We start from the raw sequence: 15,463 nt of genomic DNA, 5'->3' as shown, positions 1-15,463 counted from the left end.
GTTATAATAGAAGGTCCTGATTTCTCTAATAATATCAGTGCCATACAAGGTTTCTGATATGACCATCATTTTCGCCAATTTGCATCCCAACCTTCAGGGGGTGTGGTATGGAAGGTAGATAGTAACTAGGTCGACAGTGTCTAGGTCGACCACTATTGGTCGACAGTAACTAGGTCGACAAGTCAAAAGGTCGACATGAGTATTTTGTTTTTTTGGTGTCGTTTTCTTCGTAGAGTGATCGGGAACCCCAGTTAGGCACAGTGTCCCCTTCGATTACCGTTCCAATCAAAAAAGAAAAAAATCGTGAAAAACTCATTTCAACCTTTTTACCTGTGGACCAGAACATGTCGACCTAGAGACCCTGTCGACCTATAAACGGTCGACCTAGAGACCGGATCCCATCTTCAGGGTATACAGAAGGTTTGAATCATCTGGTCAGTATTGATCTGTATCTAAGAGCCTTTAAGATTATGGGCTTTTAATGACAGTTTGAGGTATGAGGCATTAGTGTCTCAATTGCTAATCGAATCTCCCTAATAGGAGTGTAACCATGCAATTTGAAGTGAAAGCTCAGACTGTAACAATTGCTAATCCAATCTCCTCAATAGGAGTGTAACCATGCAGTTTGAAAAAAAAAGCTGAAATTGTGACAAACTAACCCTTCTGCTGTTCTCCCGTCATGCCAAAGTGGTCGGTATAGCACGTGGAATGAGAGAGGGCAGAGTACAGCTTTACAGCTTGAAGAAAGGGAGGCATACGTATCAGCACTATGGTAGCAGGGAGACACCCTTGATGTGAATAATATCACAGTGCAAGTAGTCAGTCTCAATCCTTACCCCAAAGTGCGATTTTGTCATATATAAAGGACAGAAAAACAAAGTGGACAGATACATATAAGGTCTAAATTATGTGTGCACTCATTTATAGTTGGCACAGAACTAATGGTCATAATATGTAAATGAATGTCCTTGTTTAATCCTAACCTGACGTTACGTTTCTTATGTATACCAATATTAAGTTGTGGAAAAGGTTAACCTGTAATTACTGAAAGTTGCAAATTGTTGTTGGCGGCATTTGTCAATTATCTGTTTTAATTACTTTTACTTGCAACTTCCCCATGTTTTTGAAACCCAGTAACTCCTGACTCCCCCCCCTGTCACCTACCCCCAACCCTACCATCACTAATACCTATACAACGTTCTTAAACTTAACTTGATAGCTCTTTATTATTCAGTCACACTGTTCAAGATGCTGACATACCCATTGCTTGTGGCATTGCAGTCAGACACTCTATTCAATGAACTATCCGCTCTTGCATAGAAAGCTAGAGAATTCTATTTGAAGCTTACCTTATAATTTGTGAAAAAGTGATCAGCATTGCAGCTGACAAGATCTATGTAGTGTGTGGCTGCAAGGGTTTGGATGCACACTACATAGATCTGTTCAATTGCACTGCTGATTATTAGGAAGACGGGGCAGAATGGGTTTGAGAGTGAGGTCATCAGGTAGACATGGCAACGTGGCAGAGAGAGTGATGTCATCAGCGGCAGAATTGTAAGGCAGGGACCGCTTGTGATGGAGACAGAGCAGAATAGTAGAGAAGTCCTCCGGAGTTGATGCAACATTTATTAGTTCAGAAGGAAGAATGTAAACAAAGGATATGGTATGTATTTGACTATAGTTAGCCATAATGATTTTTCATATTTCTTTACACATTTAAACCACATTCCCATTAGATAAATCACACCTGCAGTTATTTTGCCTGCCCATTTTTCTGTTTGCTGTTAGAAAAGCCGGGGCGACTTGATTACATTTGCCCCCCAGACTACAAAGTTGCCAGCCAGCCCCTGCATATGATATAGTACAAGCCAGGCATGTGCGGTGAGGTAAATGGATGAGGAGGCAATGGCTAGTGCCAGAGTCAGATTTATGCACAACTAGCTGAATACCCGTGCTTTGCTACTGGATAAGGATTGTAAATTAGAATTATAGTTGTTCGTTAATTTACGTTGGTTTGAGATCTAGTATATAGGCCTATCTTGATTCCCTGACCTGTGTAGTGGCCGGAGAACTTTTTGGTCCCCCAAGGGACCCTGCTCTTCCCACTATACAACTCTCAGTCTGTGGCTTCTTGCTGCCTCTATTTCCCTGCTCACATCATACCAGTGCCCCTGTGAATTGATACATTTTTTTACAGTTTCTTATATAGCGCAGCACATTATGTATCTCTTGATATACTCTGTGCTACTGGGGGACCCTGACACTTTCACTATATAACTCTCTGTGTGTGGGTTTATACTACCTACATTACCCTCCTGACATCATGTCACTAGCCTTGCCACATGCAGCCAGGGCCGGACTGGCCATCTGGCACATGCCAGAAGGGCCGATGGGCAGGTGGGCCGATCCGGTCGCTCAGAGAGCCGGTAAGGCCACGCGCAGCGCAGCCTCCGGCTCGCTGCTTCAGCCGCCCCCCACCGGTCTCCATGGAAATGGGGGCATGCCGCGAGTCCACGCCCCCATGACTCACGGCATGCCCCTGTACATCTTGCCGGCGCACCCCCGTAGCGAGCGCGAGCCGAATGACATATCATGCATCTCAAACGGATACAATGAACATTAAAAACAATATAAGTACAAGGCACGATCAATTAACACAAATGCAATGTGCATATCTTAGTATTAGAATGGTTATGATTGAGCACAATGGTGGTTAATACAGGTAAAAAAATAGTGTTAATAAATTCAGACACTTGTTTAAGGTTGTTTGAGCAATTCGGAGTAATACCAGGGATGAATGTAGGCAGGGCTGGATTAACAAAGGGGCAAGTGGAGCTGCAGCTCCAGGCCCCCCATTGAAAATAGGCCCACAGGAGGAGACTGACAGCCCTGACAGGATACAACTTTCCTGTCACACAGACTGCCAGTAGCTATCCTCCCAGGCCCCGCCTCCTCAAGCTCCAGCTCTCTCACCTGTCATCAGCAACAGAGCCGTGCAGGCAGTGCACTGGCCACCCCACCCCTCTCCTCCAGAGTCCACTCTCTCCTTCACTCGGGTCCTGACTGAGCCAAGCTCCGCCCCCAGACTGTACTACACGAGGATGGAGCTGCTGCTGATATTGCTGCACGGTGCCTGGTAACTACTATAATAGCTCCATGATGAGCAGAAACGATTTATGATGTATGTGTGTTAGGTGTGTGTATGGGGGTGTGAGGTGTGTGTATGGGGGTGTGAGGTGTGTGTATGGGGGTGTGAGGTATGCAGGGGGTGTGAGGTGTGTGTATGGGGGTGTGAGGTGTGTGTATGGGGGTGTGAGGTCCGGGGCTGTGAGGTGTGTGTGTGTGGTCTGGGGGTGTGAAGTGTGTGTATGGGGGTGTGAGGTGCGTGTGTGTGTGAGGTGCGTTTATGGGGGTGTGAGGTGTGTGTAAGGGGGTGTGAGGTGCGTGTAGGGGGTGTGAGGTGCGTGTAGGGGGTGTGAGGTGCATGTAGGAGGTGTGAGGTGCGTGTAGGGCATGTGATGTGTATGGGGGTGAGAGGTGTGTGTATGGAGGTGTGTGTGTGTGTGTGTGTGTGGTGCGTGTATGGGGGTGTGAGGTTTGTAGGGGGTGTGTGTGTCAGGTGTGTGTGTGTGTGTGTGTGTGTGTGTGTGTGTGTGTGGGTGGTCTGGGGGTGTGAAGTGTGTGTATGGGGGTGTGAGGTGCGTGTGTGTGTGCGTGTATGGGGGTGTGAGGTGTGTGTATGGGGTGTGAGGTGTGTGTAGGGGGTGTGAGGTGCGTGTATGGGGGTGTGAGGTGCGTGTATGGGGGTGAGATGTGTGTGTATGGAGGTGTGTGTGTGTGGTGTGTGTGTGTGTGGTGCGTGTATGGGGGTGTGAGGTTTGTAGGGGGTGTGTGTGTGTCAGGTGTGTGTATGGGGGTGTGAGGTGTGTGTGTGAGCTGTGTGTGTGAGGTGCGTGTATGGGGGTGTGAGGTGTGTGTATGGGGGTGTGAGGTGTGTGTATGGGGGTGTCAGAGGTGTGTGTGCATCTGTATGAGGGTGAATGTGTTAATGGGTATTGGGATGTAGAAATTGTTGGGTTACAGAGTGCTAGGTTGGGGTGAAGTTAATAGGGGCTGTGTGAGTGTAGTATGGGTGCCGCTGTGTGAGCGTAGTGTGGGTGCTGCTGTGTGAGAGTAGTATGGGTGCTGTGTAGTATGGGTGCCACTGTGTGAGCGTAGTATGGGTGCCGTGTAGTATGGGTGCTGCTGTGTGAGCGTAATATGGGTGCCGTGTAGTATGGGTGCCGTGTAGTATGGGTGCCGCTGTGTTAGCGTAGTATGGGTGACCCTGTGTGAGCGTAGTATGGGTGACACTGTGTGAGCGTAGTATGGGTGACACTGTGTGAGCGTAGTATGGTTGACACTGTGTGAGCGTAGTATGGTTGACACTGTGTGAGCGTAGTATGGGTGACACTGTGTGAGCGTAGTATGGGTGACACGGTGTGAGTGTAGTATGGGTGACACTGTGTGAGCGTAGTATGGGTGCTGTGTAGTATGGGTGCTGCTGTGTGAGCGTAGTATGGGTGCCGCTGTGTGAGTGTAGTATGAGTGCTGCTGTGTGATATAGTATGGGTGCTGTGCAGTATGGGTGCCGCTGTGTGAGCATAGTATGGGTGCTGCTGTGAGCATAGTATGGGTGCCGCTGTGTGATAGTAGTATGGGTGCTGTGTGAGAGTAGTATGGCTGCTGTGTGAGAGTAGTATGGGTGCTGCTGTGGATCGTAGTATGGGTGCTACTGTGTGAGCGTAGTATGAGTGCTGCTGTGTGATATAGGATGGGTGCCGCTGTGTGAGTGTAGTATGGGTGCTGTGTAGTATGGGTGCCGATGTGTGAGCGTAGTATGAGTGCCGCTGTGAGCGTAGTATGGGTGCAACTGTGTGATAGTAGTATGGGTGCTGTGTAGTATGGGTGCCGCTGTGTGAGCATAGTTTGGGTGCTGTGTGAGCGTAGTATGGGTGCCGCTGTGTGACGTAGTATGGGTGCTGCTGTGTGAGCGTAGTATGGGTGCTGTGTAGTATAGGTGCCGCTGTGTAGCATAGTATGGGTGCTGTGTGAGTGTAGTATGGGTGCAGCTGTGACGTAGCATGGGTGCTGCTCACTATCGGATCTAGCTCTAGTATCTTCTTTGTATAGCTATTAATAAGGTTAGGGCTCTCTTTATATATGCAGTACTGTATATAGAGATGTCATGATATCGCTTATACCCCTTTCAGACCGCCAGCTATGAATACGAGTTATTGGCACATGAGCACGCATAACCCGTGTTCAGGTGCGGTCAAGGTAAAAATACCGGGTCGAGCAAGCCGATATTTCAACCCTGGTAGCGAGCAGGATTGAACTCGTGTTCAACTCGGCTCGCTGTGTGGTGTGAACGGGAGCCTGGTTGATGTGACCAGTTCACACTGTTTGTACGGGCGGCGCTTGGAGATCATGTGATCTCCGAGCGATGCCCCCGCCGCGTCACTGCTGATGTCACCAACCCGGCAATATGCCAGGTGCAGACAGCGGCAGCGGGGCGCCTGAGGCGAGTCGCACCCTGGGAGCTCCCGTGTCAGGCTCCTGGGTGCGACCCACCTCAAGTTGTGTGAAAGGGGTATTAGTGACCCATAATTTCTTTAGTAGAGAGGTTTCAAATTCATATAATCACTAAGCGCCATTTTTCCTTTTTTGTCAGATTAAAAAGTATGGTTTCTTTTTGTTTGTAGACTTTCATATTACACTGTTGATACAGATGTAGCCACGCTCATCCATCCTGCAGCTCGGCCGCATGGGCACACAGGCCGCTCTGAGCTGCGGCTTAATACGCTGTTCATGTATTCCTATGGGTGCTTGAACTTAGACGCACATGTGTGTCCTAGTCTTGGGCACACTTGATTGCCGCAAATATGCCAAGCTGCAGGATGGATGACTGTGGCTACAGCTGTATAAGTAAAAGGTGTAGGGGGCGGAGCAATTGAAGGAAGGCTCTTGATACTACTTATTATGCAGGTCACACCCCCACACCACTGGTCATGCCCCCACATCACTAGTCACATCCCCTGTAGCAGCACACAATAGCCCTTTTATAAATTTCAGCTCCAGGCCCATGTGAACCTTAATCTGGCACTGAATGTAGGAGCCGCAGGTCTCAAAGAGTGCAAGGTACTCCGGACTTACCCTGCACATGGCCCCCAGAACTAATCAGTTTAAAGTAAAATCTCATATTTTATCTTTATAGCTATACTATTTATAACTCTCAAAAGGTACAATCTATCTCTAACGCAGATTTAGCAACAGGTTAGCACCTATGATGTATCATACCTTTACACATTCACAGAGAACATAGTTTGTATAGTTGTTTTAACTAAGCATTTCATATTACATAGTTATAGTAAAATGTTTGTATCCCACTTATATTTTAAAAGTTACAGATATTATTGCGATGACTCAGAGCCATTTGGCGAGCAATGTAAAAGCTTTTAGTATCCACTAGTTAACTAAGTTCTATTTGCAGCTCTGGAGCATTCGAGGGCACTTGAGTTGTATACAATTGAAAGCCAGGTACATTTATTAATAAAAATGTAATACTAATATATAGCATAAGCTACCACATTTCTAAAAAAATAGTCACAAAACAGAATGACTATCCACTTGGGGGAATAAAGTGTTATCTCACTGGCTCATATAATAGCAAAAGATGCCTTTATGTCTTGTTTTTATGTTAGCTCGTCAGTCACCAGCTGCTCGATTTTGCAGAACCTAGTAAAGGGAAGTGGCTCAGCCAAGATGTAAGATATTGTCAGAAAGCTCAGGTATTGTTCTACAACAGCAGGTTGTCTATGCCATAAGATGCTACCCAGTGGTTGCCTCTTTCCCTTGGTTAGCCTCAGATATGTGTTTGTCGATGAACCACGATTTTACATTTTATATAATAAACCTAATTATCAATGTTCATTCATAGATTTAACCTGTTTCCATACTTACATTTCCTATGAGTATAAACTCAGTAATATAATTAATATTGTGACCTAGAAAGTACATTATATATGGTGCATCTGTGTTAATTAAATGTCTGATAAGGTAACATACTGTACAAGAGACATACAGGACAGCTGCTCTTCAGAGTAGCTGTCCTGATACCAGAGCAATACTGAATTGCTTAGACACATTGGTATCTGCTGTCACAACTCATAGTGAGTTGGATACTTTGTTAATGAGAGGCCATCAAGTTTCTAATAATAAGTAGGCTTCTATGGCACCACCTAACAATCTTAGAAATTAGGTAGTCATTGAATTGATTTGTTTTTCTTTTGCATTCAAACTGTGTTGAGTACTTATAACCATAGACAAATTACTCAAATACAACAATACAAAAAAATGGCCCAATAGGTATCATTTTCAATTTGTTTAAAAAACACAACACAGAAAAGATAATGAAAAATATAACTGATCTAGGGGACTCACAAGGGAAGAAGGGGGGAAAGGAGAGATAGGAGGGGCCTTTGTGTTGGACATGAGCACGCGGTATTCCTGGGAGACTTTAAATTTTAGCCAGTACAACCATGCAGAAATTAACTCAAAATATCTGTCTAGAGCAGAAAGAGTGATGTCTTCCATATCCATATACTGATCAATGCAATGGAATTAATCCTGAATATAAGGGGCAGAGGACATTACATTGTAATAGCACTTTTTTTTTTTTTGCACCTAATTATTTTTCTACCAATGTAACACCTTTTACTATTCTAATTATTACTTCTCACCAATGTAATACTCCTAACACATAGCTTCTGCTTCTTATTAATGTAAAACTAACACTGTAACCTCTCAATAGTATGATGCTTTGAACTTGAACCTTAGTGTTAGGGATCCACCAGATCAGCTCACCTGGTTGCGATTGGTGGGTCTCATATATTTTTGGCCAAAAATTATGCTAAGCACCTCAATTTTGCTCTATGTTAGATTGCATAATTTATTATTATTATTATTATTCTGATTAGCAGTGCTTAGAGTGTGCATCTGTATACTCTGTAACTAACATGGAGAAATTGAAAAAGTGTCTCACATTGGGAAATGTCTATTATAGCTCAGGCTTTAAAAAATTGCAGGGTGATTGGGGTTGGGGAAAACATCCAGTAATTTATACAATTGAAAGACCAAATGATGAACAGGTGTCTTAGAGGAACACCAGGTTTCAGAGGAGATCAATGAATGACACAGGAAGGGGGGGGGGGGGGGGCTTTTGGGAGGCAGTCTGTAAATGATGCCTAATTTAAATGTAATGCCAAAGTTCAGAATCAGGCAAGCACAGTTGTACCTGCAAAGAAGCCTAAACCCATCATATCAAATATGTAAAGTAAGCTTCCGAATTTCTCCTAGCATGGGAATGTAAGGCAAATCTCCTTCAATTTGAATCCATTGATTTGTGGTGGTTGGAGCTGACCATATAGCCATTATGGTCAATGACGTGGAAGATTTAATCATCACAACTTTGCCTTCCATAAAGGGGCTTTTCATAAAAGCAAGCACAAAGTGGAAAATAGGATTTTGGTACTTACCAGGTAAATCCTTTTCTTTGAATCCATAGGGGGCACTGGAGTACTCTTGGGATATGGACGGGCGTAGCCGAACAAAGGCACTGAATATTCAAATTCAGGACTCTCCCCCCCCTCCATATCCCCAAGTACCTCAGTGTACCTTGCCAGTGTTTTTTACTGAGCGAACAGGATATAGAGAGGTTGACAATGGAGAATCCCTATAACATAACGGACAACCACAAAGTTGATCCGTAACCTTATTGTCAACTAAACAGTTGACACCTTAACCGATAGAACTTTATAATTTGAGCCAATCGGTGAAAATGTGTTACCATAAGCTCCCTTGAGCTTAATACCATCCAAGTTAAATTTGTTCACTAAGCTCCTTTGAGCTTAAAACAACCCAGGTAAAACTGCTCTGGGTGGGCGTCCAGTGCCCCCTATGGATTCAAAGAAAAGGATTTACCTGGTAAGTACCAAAATCCTATTTTCTTTATCATCCACTAGGGGTCACTGGAGTACTCTTGGGACGTACCAAAGCTTCCCTCGTGGGCGGGAGAGCTGTTTGATACTTGTAACAGTAGACAGGCCAAAGCTAAATGCTGATGGCGCCACCATTAATAACGTATAAACGTGCACAAACGTGGTGCACTGAAGGCTATGTAGCCGCGTTGTAGACGCTCCACGACCCGTTGGGTCTGACATTCCCACAGAACCTGTGGGATGAACTATTACTGACGTAGGCGATTGTAACTTAGCCTTAAAGTAAGTCTGACTTGTAGTCATTATTATCCAACTGGATAATGTCTGCTGAGAAACTGGCTAACCCCAGTTTACAGTATCATATAGAACAAACAACGTATTCAGATCACGTACTGTAGACGTTCGGTACATATATAAACGCGTAACGCGTGTACCACATTCAGAATTCAAGAATGTGCAGTCCACACAGGAACCACTATTGGTATATTGATGTGAAGAATACGAAAGCGGATTTCGTCCGAAGATCTGCTTTGTCATGAGAAACTCAAATACGGTGGCTTGGAATACAAGGCACCCAAATATGAAAACAAAACCTTTGCCGAAGCACCCTTGCCGAAGGCAAGGCTAGAAGAAAAATGTTTTCCAAAGTGAGAAACTTAATTCTCATTTGTTGTAAAGGTTCAAAAAATATGAAACTTACTTCCCCTTTGTTGAAAGGGTTCCAAAATATGAAAACTGTAATAAATCTGAACCCAACCTCAAATCGCCTGGCGCTGTAGGTGGGATAAATAGAGTCTGAACTTTGGTGACACCTTGTAGAAAGATGTTTACAGACGCAAATAGAGGCAAACTTCTTTGAAAATACGTTTACCACACAGATACCTGCACTGTTAGTGCAGATGAACGCAGTTTTCCATTCCATCCCGTTTAACAGAATACGGGTACTTGAAGTATGATGTTGGAAACTTCTGAGGTTTACAACCTATGTAAGCACACGAAATGTTTTAATAATGAGCTGCCTTAAGCGGCTTACTATTTCGTTACATGGTTGGTATAACCGATACTGTAATGCTCTATTTTTTTAAGAGGGCGGTCTTATGGAACGTTTCACGAATTTGCGTGTCATCCTTGCGCAGGGGCCATGCTAATCTTCTCTGTATCGTTCCAACTTTAGTATATGTGCTGCCGAAGCGAGCACTGAACCCTCACCCCGTCAACCGCAGCTGCGGTACATAGATAATAGGTACATAGGTAACTATGGGTAAAAGAACGTTCCCTGATGTAACAGGTTGGACGTATTATGAGCGGGCCAAGATCGTGTGCAAGTATTCCTTGAAAATTCGAGAAGCAAACTTCTCTGAAACCCATAAGATACCACCAGTATGCCTGTGACGAACTGTCTTCTGATCCGTTTTGGCAACGAAGAAGGAAGCGGAAATTGGTGAAGCCAGATACACGATGCTGAATGACCCCATGAATGTGATGTACACATACTGAGCTTTTGTAATTGTGGTGAGATGCCCTCATGTATACTTGAGGGTAACCCCCTTCTGTGGACTCACATCTGAAACACCTCTGGATTTAATGTCCAGTGTTTTAAAATCCAAACCCTGACAGGTGAGATCGTCTGTCTAACAGATGTCCACTCACGGATTGATATTTTGACATTTTCACATAATGGCGTTCTGAGCCATTGAAGATTTGAGTTACCTACCGCCTTGCCATGCGGCTTATTGGTTCTCATTGGTTGTTGAGTATGCAACTGCCGTTGCTTTGTTTGACTGCTTAAGGGCAGCGTGAGCCAGGTATGAAAAACAAAATTACATGAAACTCACGGTTGTTCCTCTCCACAGAAATCTTTAGTAAAAAGCGAAAGATTTATTTGTTCTGAAGAGAAACCAGAGTCTATCCCTGGTCAGACTGAAAGCGATTTATTGCATTGTAAAATGCACATAGTTCTAGGACATTTATCTATTGCATTGTAAAATGCACAGAGTTCTAGTACATTTATCGACAGCAATCTGTCGTGTTTTAGAACCTTATAACGACAAATCCTGACTCTCTGTGACTGTAATCCAGAGTATACGCACCCTTGTTCCTTTGTGGGTAAAGCAAATGAAGGGTGGCGAACTAAATTGAAAACCCATCTTTATTCTTAATAAGTGAATACACCAATGTACCGCTAGTGTAAGTGTACTTTTGTTGTTGCTGGTGTAGTAGGTAAAAGTCTTTGAATTACCATATTTATAATCTTACCTAGGAATTGACATCGTTTAGACAGACTTAGATGTGATTGTTACTTAATCTGCTACCGCAGTATACCTTAGTAACGCAAGATATAGGAACTTTGTTGATACATAGTTCTTATGTGAGATGAGCTATCATTCCAACATCACTTTGGTAAATACAGGAAGCGATAAGCAACTGTAGAAATGAAATGGTTAATGGTTGCGGCGATTTGCAAACGCTAAACCTGTGATGAAGAAACCGGACTGTGTAAATACGCATTGTGAAGGTCAAATGCAATTATACAATTTTGTGTCTTCAATAAGCAAAAACTAACTGCAGAAAATTACTTGCTGATTGATATTGGAACGGAGCTGTTTGATTTTGCTCAAACAGAGGGGAATAAGTAACTCTGACTCTGTTGGCGTACTACTGCCTGGTTTATAAACCAGCAAAGACTAAATGACAACCTGCCAACCCGTTCGACAGAAGCAGTTTTGTACTCCAAGCTGTAAATAGCTGAGACATATATGAGTTGAAGTCATGAAACCTCGCAACTGTAACATGAAAAGACACACTTCCACAATTGTAAAAGAGGTCATCAACCCACTGACTTGTGACTGTAACGTCCTGTATATGGAACGCTTCAAGAATTTGCATGTGAACCTTCCAATTTTGTGCTGCCGAAGCAAGCACTCGTTACAAGGCGTGACTTTTTTTTTTTTTTTTTTTATAAAGGAATAAAACGCTGTTACAAGTAAATTGTATGCGCTAATGGCAGAATATCCTAAAGGGATAAAATGTCGTTACACATATATCAAATTTAGGAGCAAACAAGCTCTGGCCTTGTCGCGCGTTACTAACGACAATGAAAGTAACCGGCGTTAGCAGAAGCTTTACAGATATACTCTGCAGCTTCTTTTAACCGTGATCGGTATGGTTTCATACATAGATTCTAGTGACCCAAATGTATCTGTGGTTTTTATAATGTTTGACAGAAACGCATATACCAATGGCGGATCGCGTCCTTTTGGAAACGATTATTTATGGTTGTCCAAAACCCCGCACTATCTGAGTGCTGGACTAATGTACCCTTCTCACTCGTAGTTATCGGTGTGAGATTTGACATAGAATCGTGCATTAAATTATAAGACTAGTGAAATAAACACTCTGGTACCCAAAGGAAAATTGTCACTTTGGAAAGATTGTCTTTTGTTAGCGCTGGCGGAGTTATTCTGAGACTCCGATTACCGCTGTTTTAACTTGAATTGCCAATGTTAACATTTTTAGTCTGCACTAGAGCCTTATTCGCTATGTAGACAAACATCATAATAGGCAACAGACAGACACTTGCACGACTTAATACCATTATTATATGGCATATATATCTATATATATATGTTATTGCTGAACAGCATATTTATTAGGAAACTAAAGTGTTCTTTATGTGAAAAGCAGTTCACATGGGCATGAAACCCGAACCAAATTCCTACTAACACCCCTGCGCCTTCTGGTGGCTTAAAGATGTAGGGCAGGAATGTTCTAGAATTGAACTAAAAATTCCCACTAACACCCCTGCGCCTCCTTGTGGAGTAGAGGTGTACAGTCTGGAATTATAACTGGAAAAAACCAGCAATGATTAAAATGGCCGTCATGCCATGCTTTCCTAGAAAATCACAGTACAGGTTACCTGCTGCAGTTTTAATATAGGCTTAATAGCCTATTATACAGTTACTAAGCTTAATAGCCTATTATACAGTTACTAAGCTTAATAGCCTATTATACAGTGCATTTATTCAAATAATATGAGCACTGCCTGCAGTGTATGCCAGTGTAACCAAAAATAACAGAAAACATGGTTAAACGTGCAATAGGGTATGCCACTGATAACCTATTGCCAGCCAAAGCCTCATATATATATTATATATATATATACAAAGTGTTTACACATATATATTATAGACAGTTTCGCCAGCAAAAGCTTTATTATATTTATATATATATAAAACGTGCTGAAACATCCCAGTACACAGTGTACATTGTTTAAAGTGCTGCGCTGCTTGTGTATTTTGAACCCATGCAGCCTTTGCTGCTGCCATGGGTATTATTCCCCCTCCCCCCCCCTGCATCCCTTACCTGCAGCGTACGGAGATCGGGAACAGGGAGAGCGCCTGAATCTAGCGCCGGGGAGCCGTCCGGCAGCTGCTTCCTACAGCAGTACACAGTCTCCCTGTGTCTGCGGTGTCTCACTGGAAGAGCGGCCGGCGTCCTTTAGTGACGTGCGGCCGCTCTTTAGTACAGAGGAGCGTCTCGGCGGCGTGCCGGGCCATCAGAGCAGCGAGAGCGGCCGGCGTCTGAGTGACGTGCGGCCGCTCTGCTTAGTTGAGCGCCCGGAGGATGTCGGCGGCGTGTAGCGGTGCCGCATCAGAGCCGTGAGAGCGGCCGGCGTCTGAGTGACGTGCGGCCGCTCTGCTTAGTTGAGCGCCCGGAGGATGTCGGCGGCGTGTAGCGGTGCCGCATCAGAGCCGTGAGAGCGGCCGGCGTCTGAGTGACGTGCGGCCGCTCTGCTTAGTTGAGCGCCCGGAGGATGTCGGCGGCGTGTAGCGGTGCCGCATCAGAGCAGTGAGAGCGGCCGGCGTCTGAGTGACGTGCGGCCGCTCTGTTAGTTATAACACTCCCGTGCTCAGCGGCTATGGCATTCTACAGCTCACACACAGCAGGGCGGCAGCGTGAGCTGACCGCCCTGACACTCATACCTTGTGCTGCCTTCTCCTGGCTGTGACGAGCTTCTCTCTGCTCCGTTTCAGCCTCCAGCATCTCATCTTGGCTGCGTTGCAGCTGTAGATCTTTCCAGCTCTTTGTCTCCTTCTGGCTGTGACGGAGCTTCTTCCTGTAAGCTCCGTTCAGTTTGCAGGAGACAGTGGCTGCCTGTGGCTGTGAGGGTGCTCTTTGTGAGGACCGACACGCCATGCGCTTGCCTATAGCGCCTGTGGCTGTGAGGGTGCTCTTTGTGAGGACCGACACGCCATGCGCTTGCCTATAGCGCCTGTGGCTGTGAGGGTGCTCTTTGTGAGGACCGACACGCCATCCGCTGCCTTGCAGCGGCACCATCCCGGACCCATGTTTTTCAGAAACTGGGACGGGAAGTGTAAAAATTAAAAATAAAAATCTTCTGAAAAGTGGCCATTGCCACAAGCCGATGTTCATCTGTGAGCACCGAAAAAACACTGGCAAGGTACACTGAGGTACTTGGGGATATGGAGGGGGGGGAGAGTCCTGAATTTGAATATTCAGTGCCTTTGTTCGGCTACGCCCGTCCATATCCCAAGAGTACTCCAGTGACCCCTAGTGGATGATAAAGAAAAGTTAGTTTCAGACAAATAGGAGTGAAGACCGGCCTTAGGAGGACGTGAAGGGTGGGTTTATAATAATGTTTTTTATTAATTCATCCATTAAATTTCACAGTAGACGAATACAAAGAGGAATACAAAAAAAAAAATACATGGCTTTTGACAAATACCTTTTTAAAGCATTCTTCATCCTCTTCTTCCGCCTTTTACTCATCCAGGCCTCAACTTCCAGTGTCGATTCAAGGGTAGGTTTTGTGTGGTTAATAGTGTAAGTGTCCTTTCCTTGTCTCCAGATCTCGTATCTGTCTGGCTGAAAAATTCTCACAAAGACATCCATTGATATTTTCACCATATCACTGCTGCATGAACACTGTAACAAAAAAATAAATACATATTAAGAAATGTTAACCTCTACTCATCTAAAGAATAAAACAATCAACACTGATTAAACCCTTGGCAGCCAAACATTTTCATAGAGAGGGTATTTCATTACAGATATACAGGGGAATTCATTTAAATTACTACAGGCCAACTAATCCCCTGGGGCTATCCAATTAGCCCCAAAGGCAGCCCAGTGCTGGCACTTATCTGGGATTTTTTTTCAGGACTTGCTGAGGTGCCCTTGTTGCCATAAAAACACATGCAACCTATCCCAAATCCTATGTGTTTTCACCTGAAAATGGGACTTTTTTTGGAGAGGAAAAATGGGCTACAATTGAATTGCCCAAAAAAAACACATCAGGCAAAAAAAAATCACAGTAAATTCCTGTTTTTTTTTTCTCCCACAACATTTTTTTGGGACTAACTGAATTCTCCCCATAGTTTGTATATGACATATAAATGGTAACA

The 15,463-nt window shown here is 44.3% G+C and overlaps 1 protein-coding gene, 1 non-coding gene and 1 pseudogene across 2 annotated transcripts in view; all 3 read right to left on the bottom strand.

Annotated features, from left to right (window-relative positions):
• Positions 1-15,463, bottom strand: part of KDM4C (lysine demethylase 4C) — a 961,089-nt gene that overhangs the window by 382,198 nt on the left and 563,428 nt on the right. Inside the window, exon 9 of the mRNA XM_063913998.1 lies at positions 14,785-14,984. Coding sequence (XP_063770068.1) covers positions 14,785-14,984 — 200 coding nt within the window. The remainder of the gene's footprint in view (positions 1-14,784; positions 14,985-15,463) is intronic.
• Positions 10,130-10,236, bottom strand: LOC134932515 (U6 spliceosomal RNA). Its single transcript, XR_010179378.1, has one exon. It is a non-coding gene; the product is annotated as a U6 spliceosomal RNA (small nuclear RNA).
• Positions 10,845-10,945, bottom strand: LOC134961775 (U5 spliceosomal RNA; annotated as a pseudogene).

The sequence above is a fragment of the Pseudophryne corroboree genome, chromosome 1 (genome assembly GCF_028390025.1).
Source record: "Pseudophryne corroboree isolate aPseCor3 chromosome 1, aPseCor3.hap2, whole genome shotgun sequence".
NCBI lineage: Eukaryota > Metazoa > Chordata > Amphibia > Anura > Myobatrachidae > Pseudophryne > Pseudophryne corroboree.
This window is presented reverse-complemented; position numbering and strand designations above follow the sequence as displayed.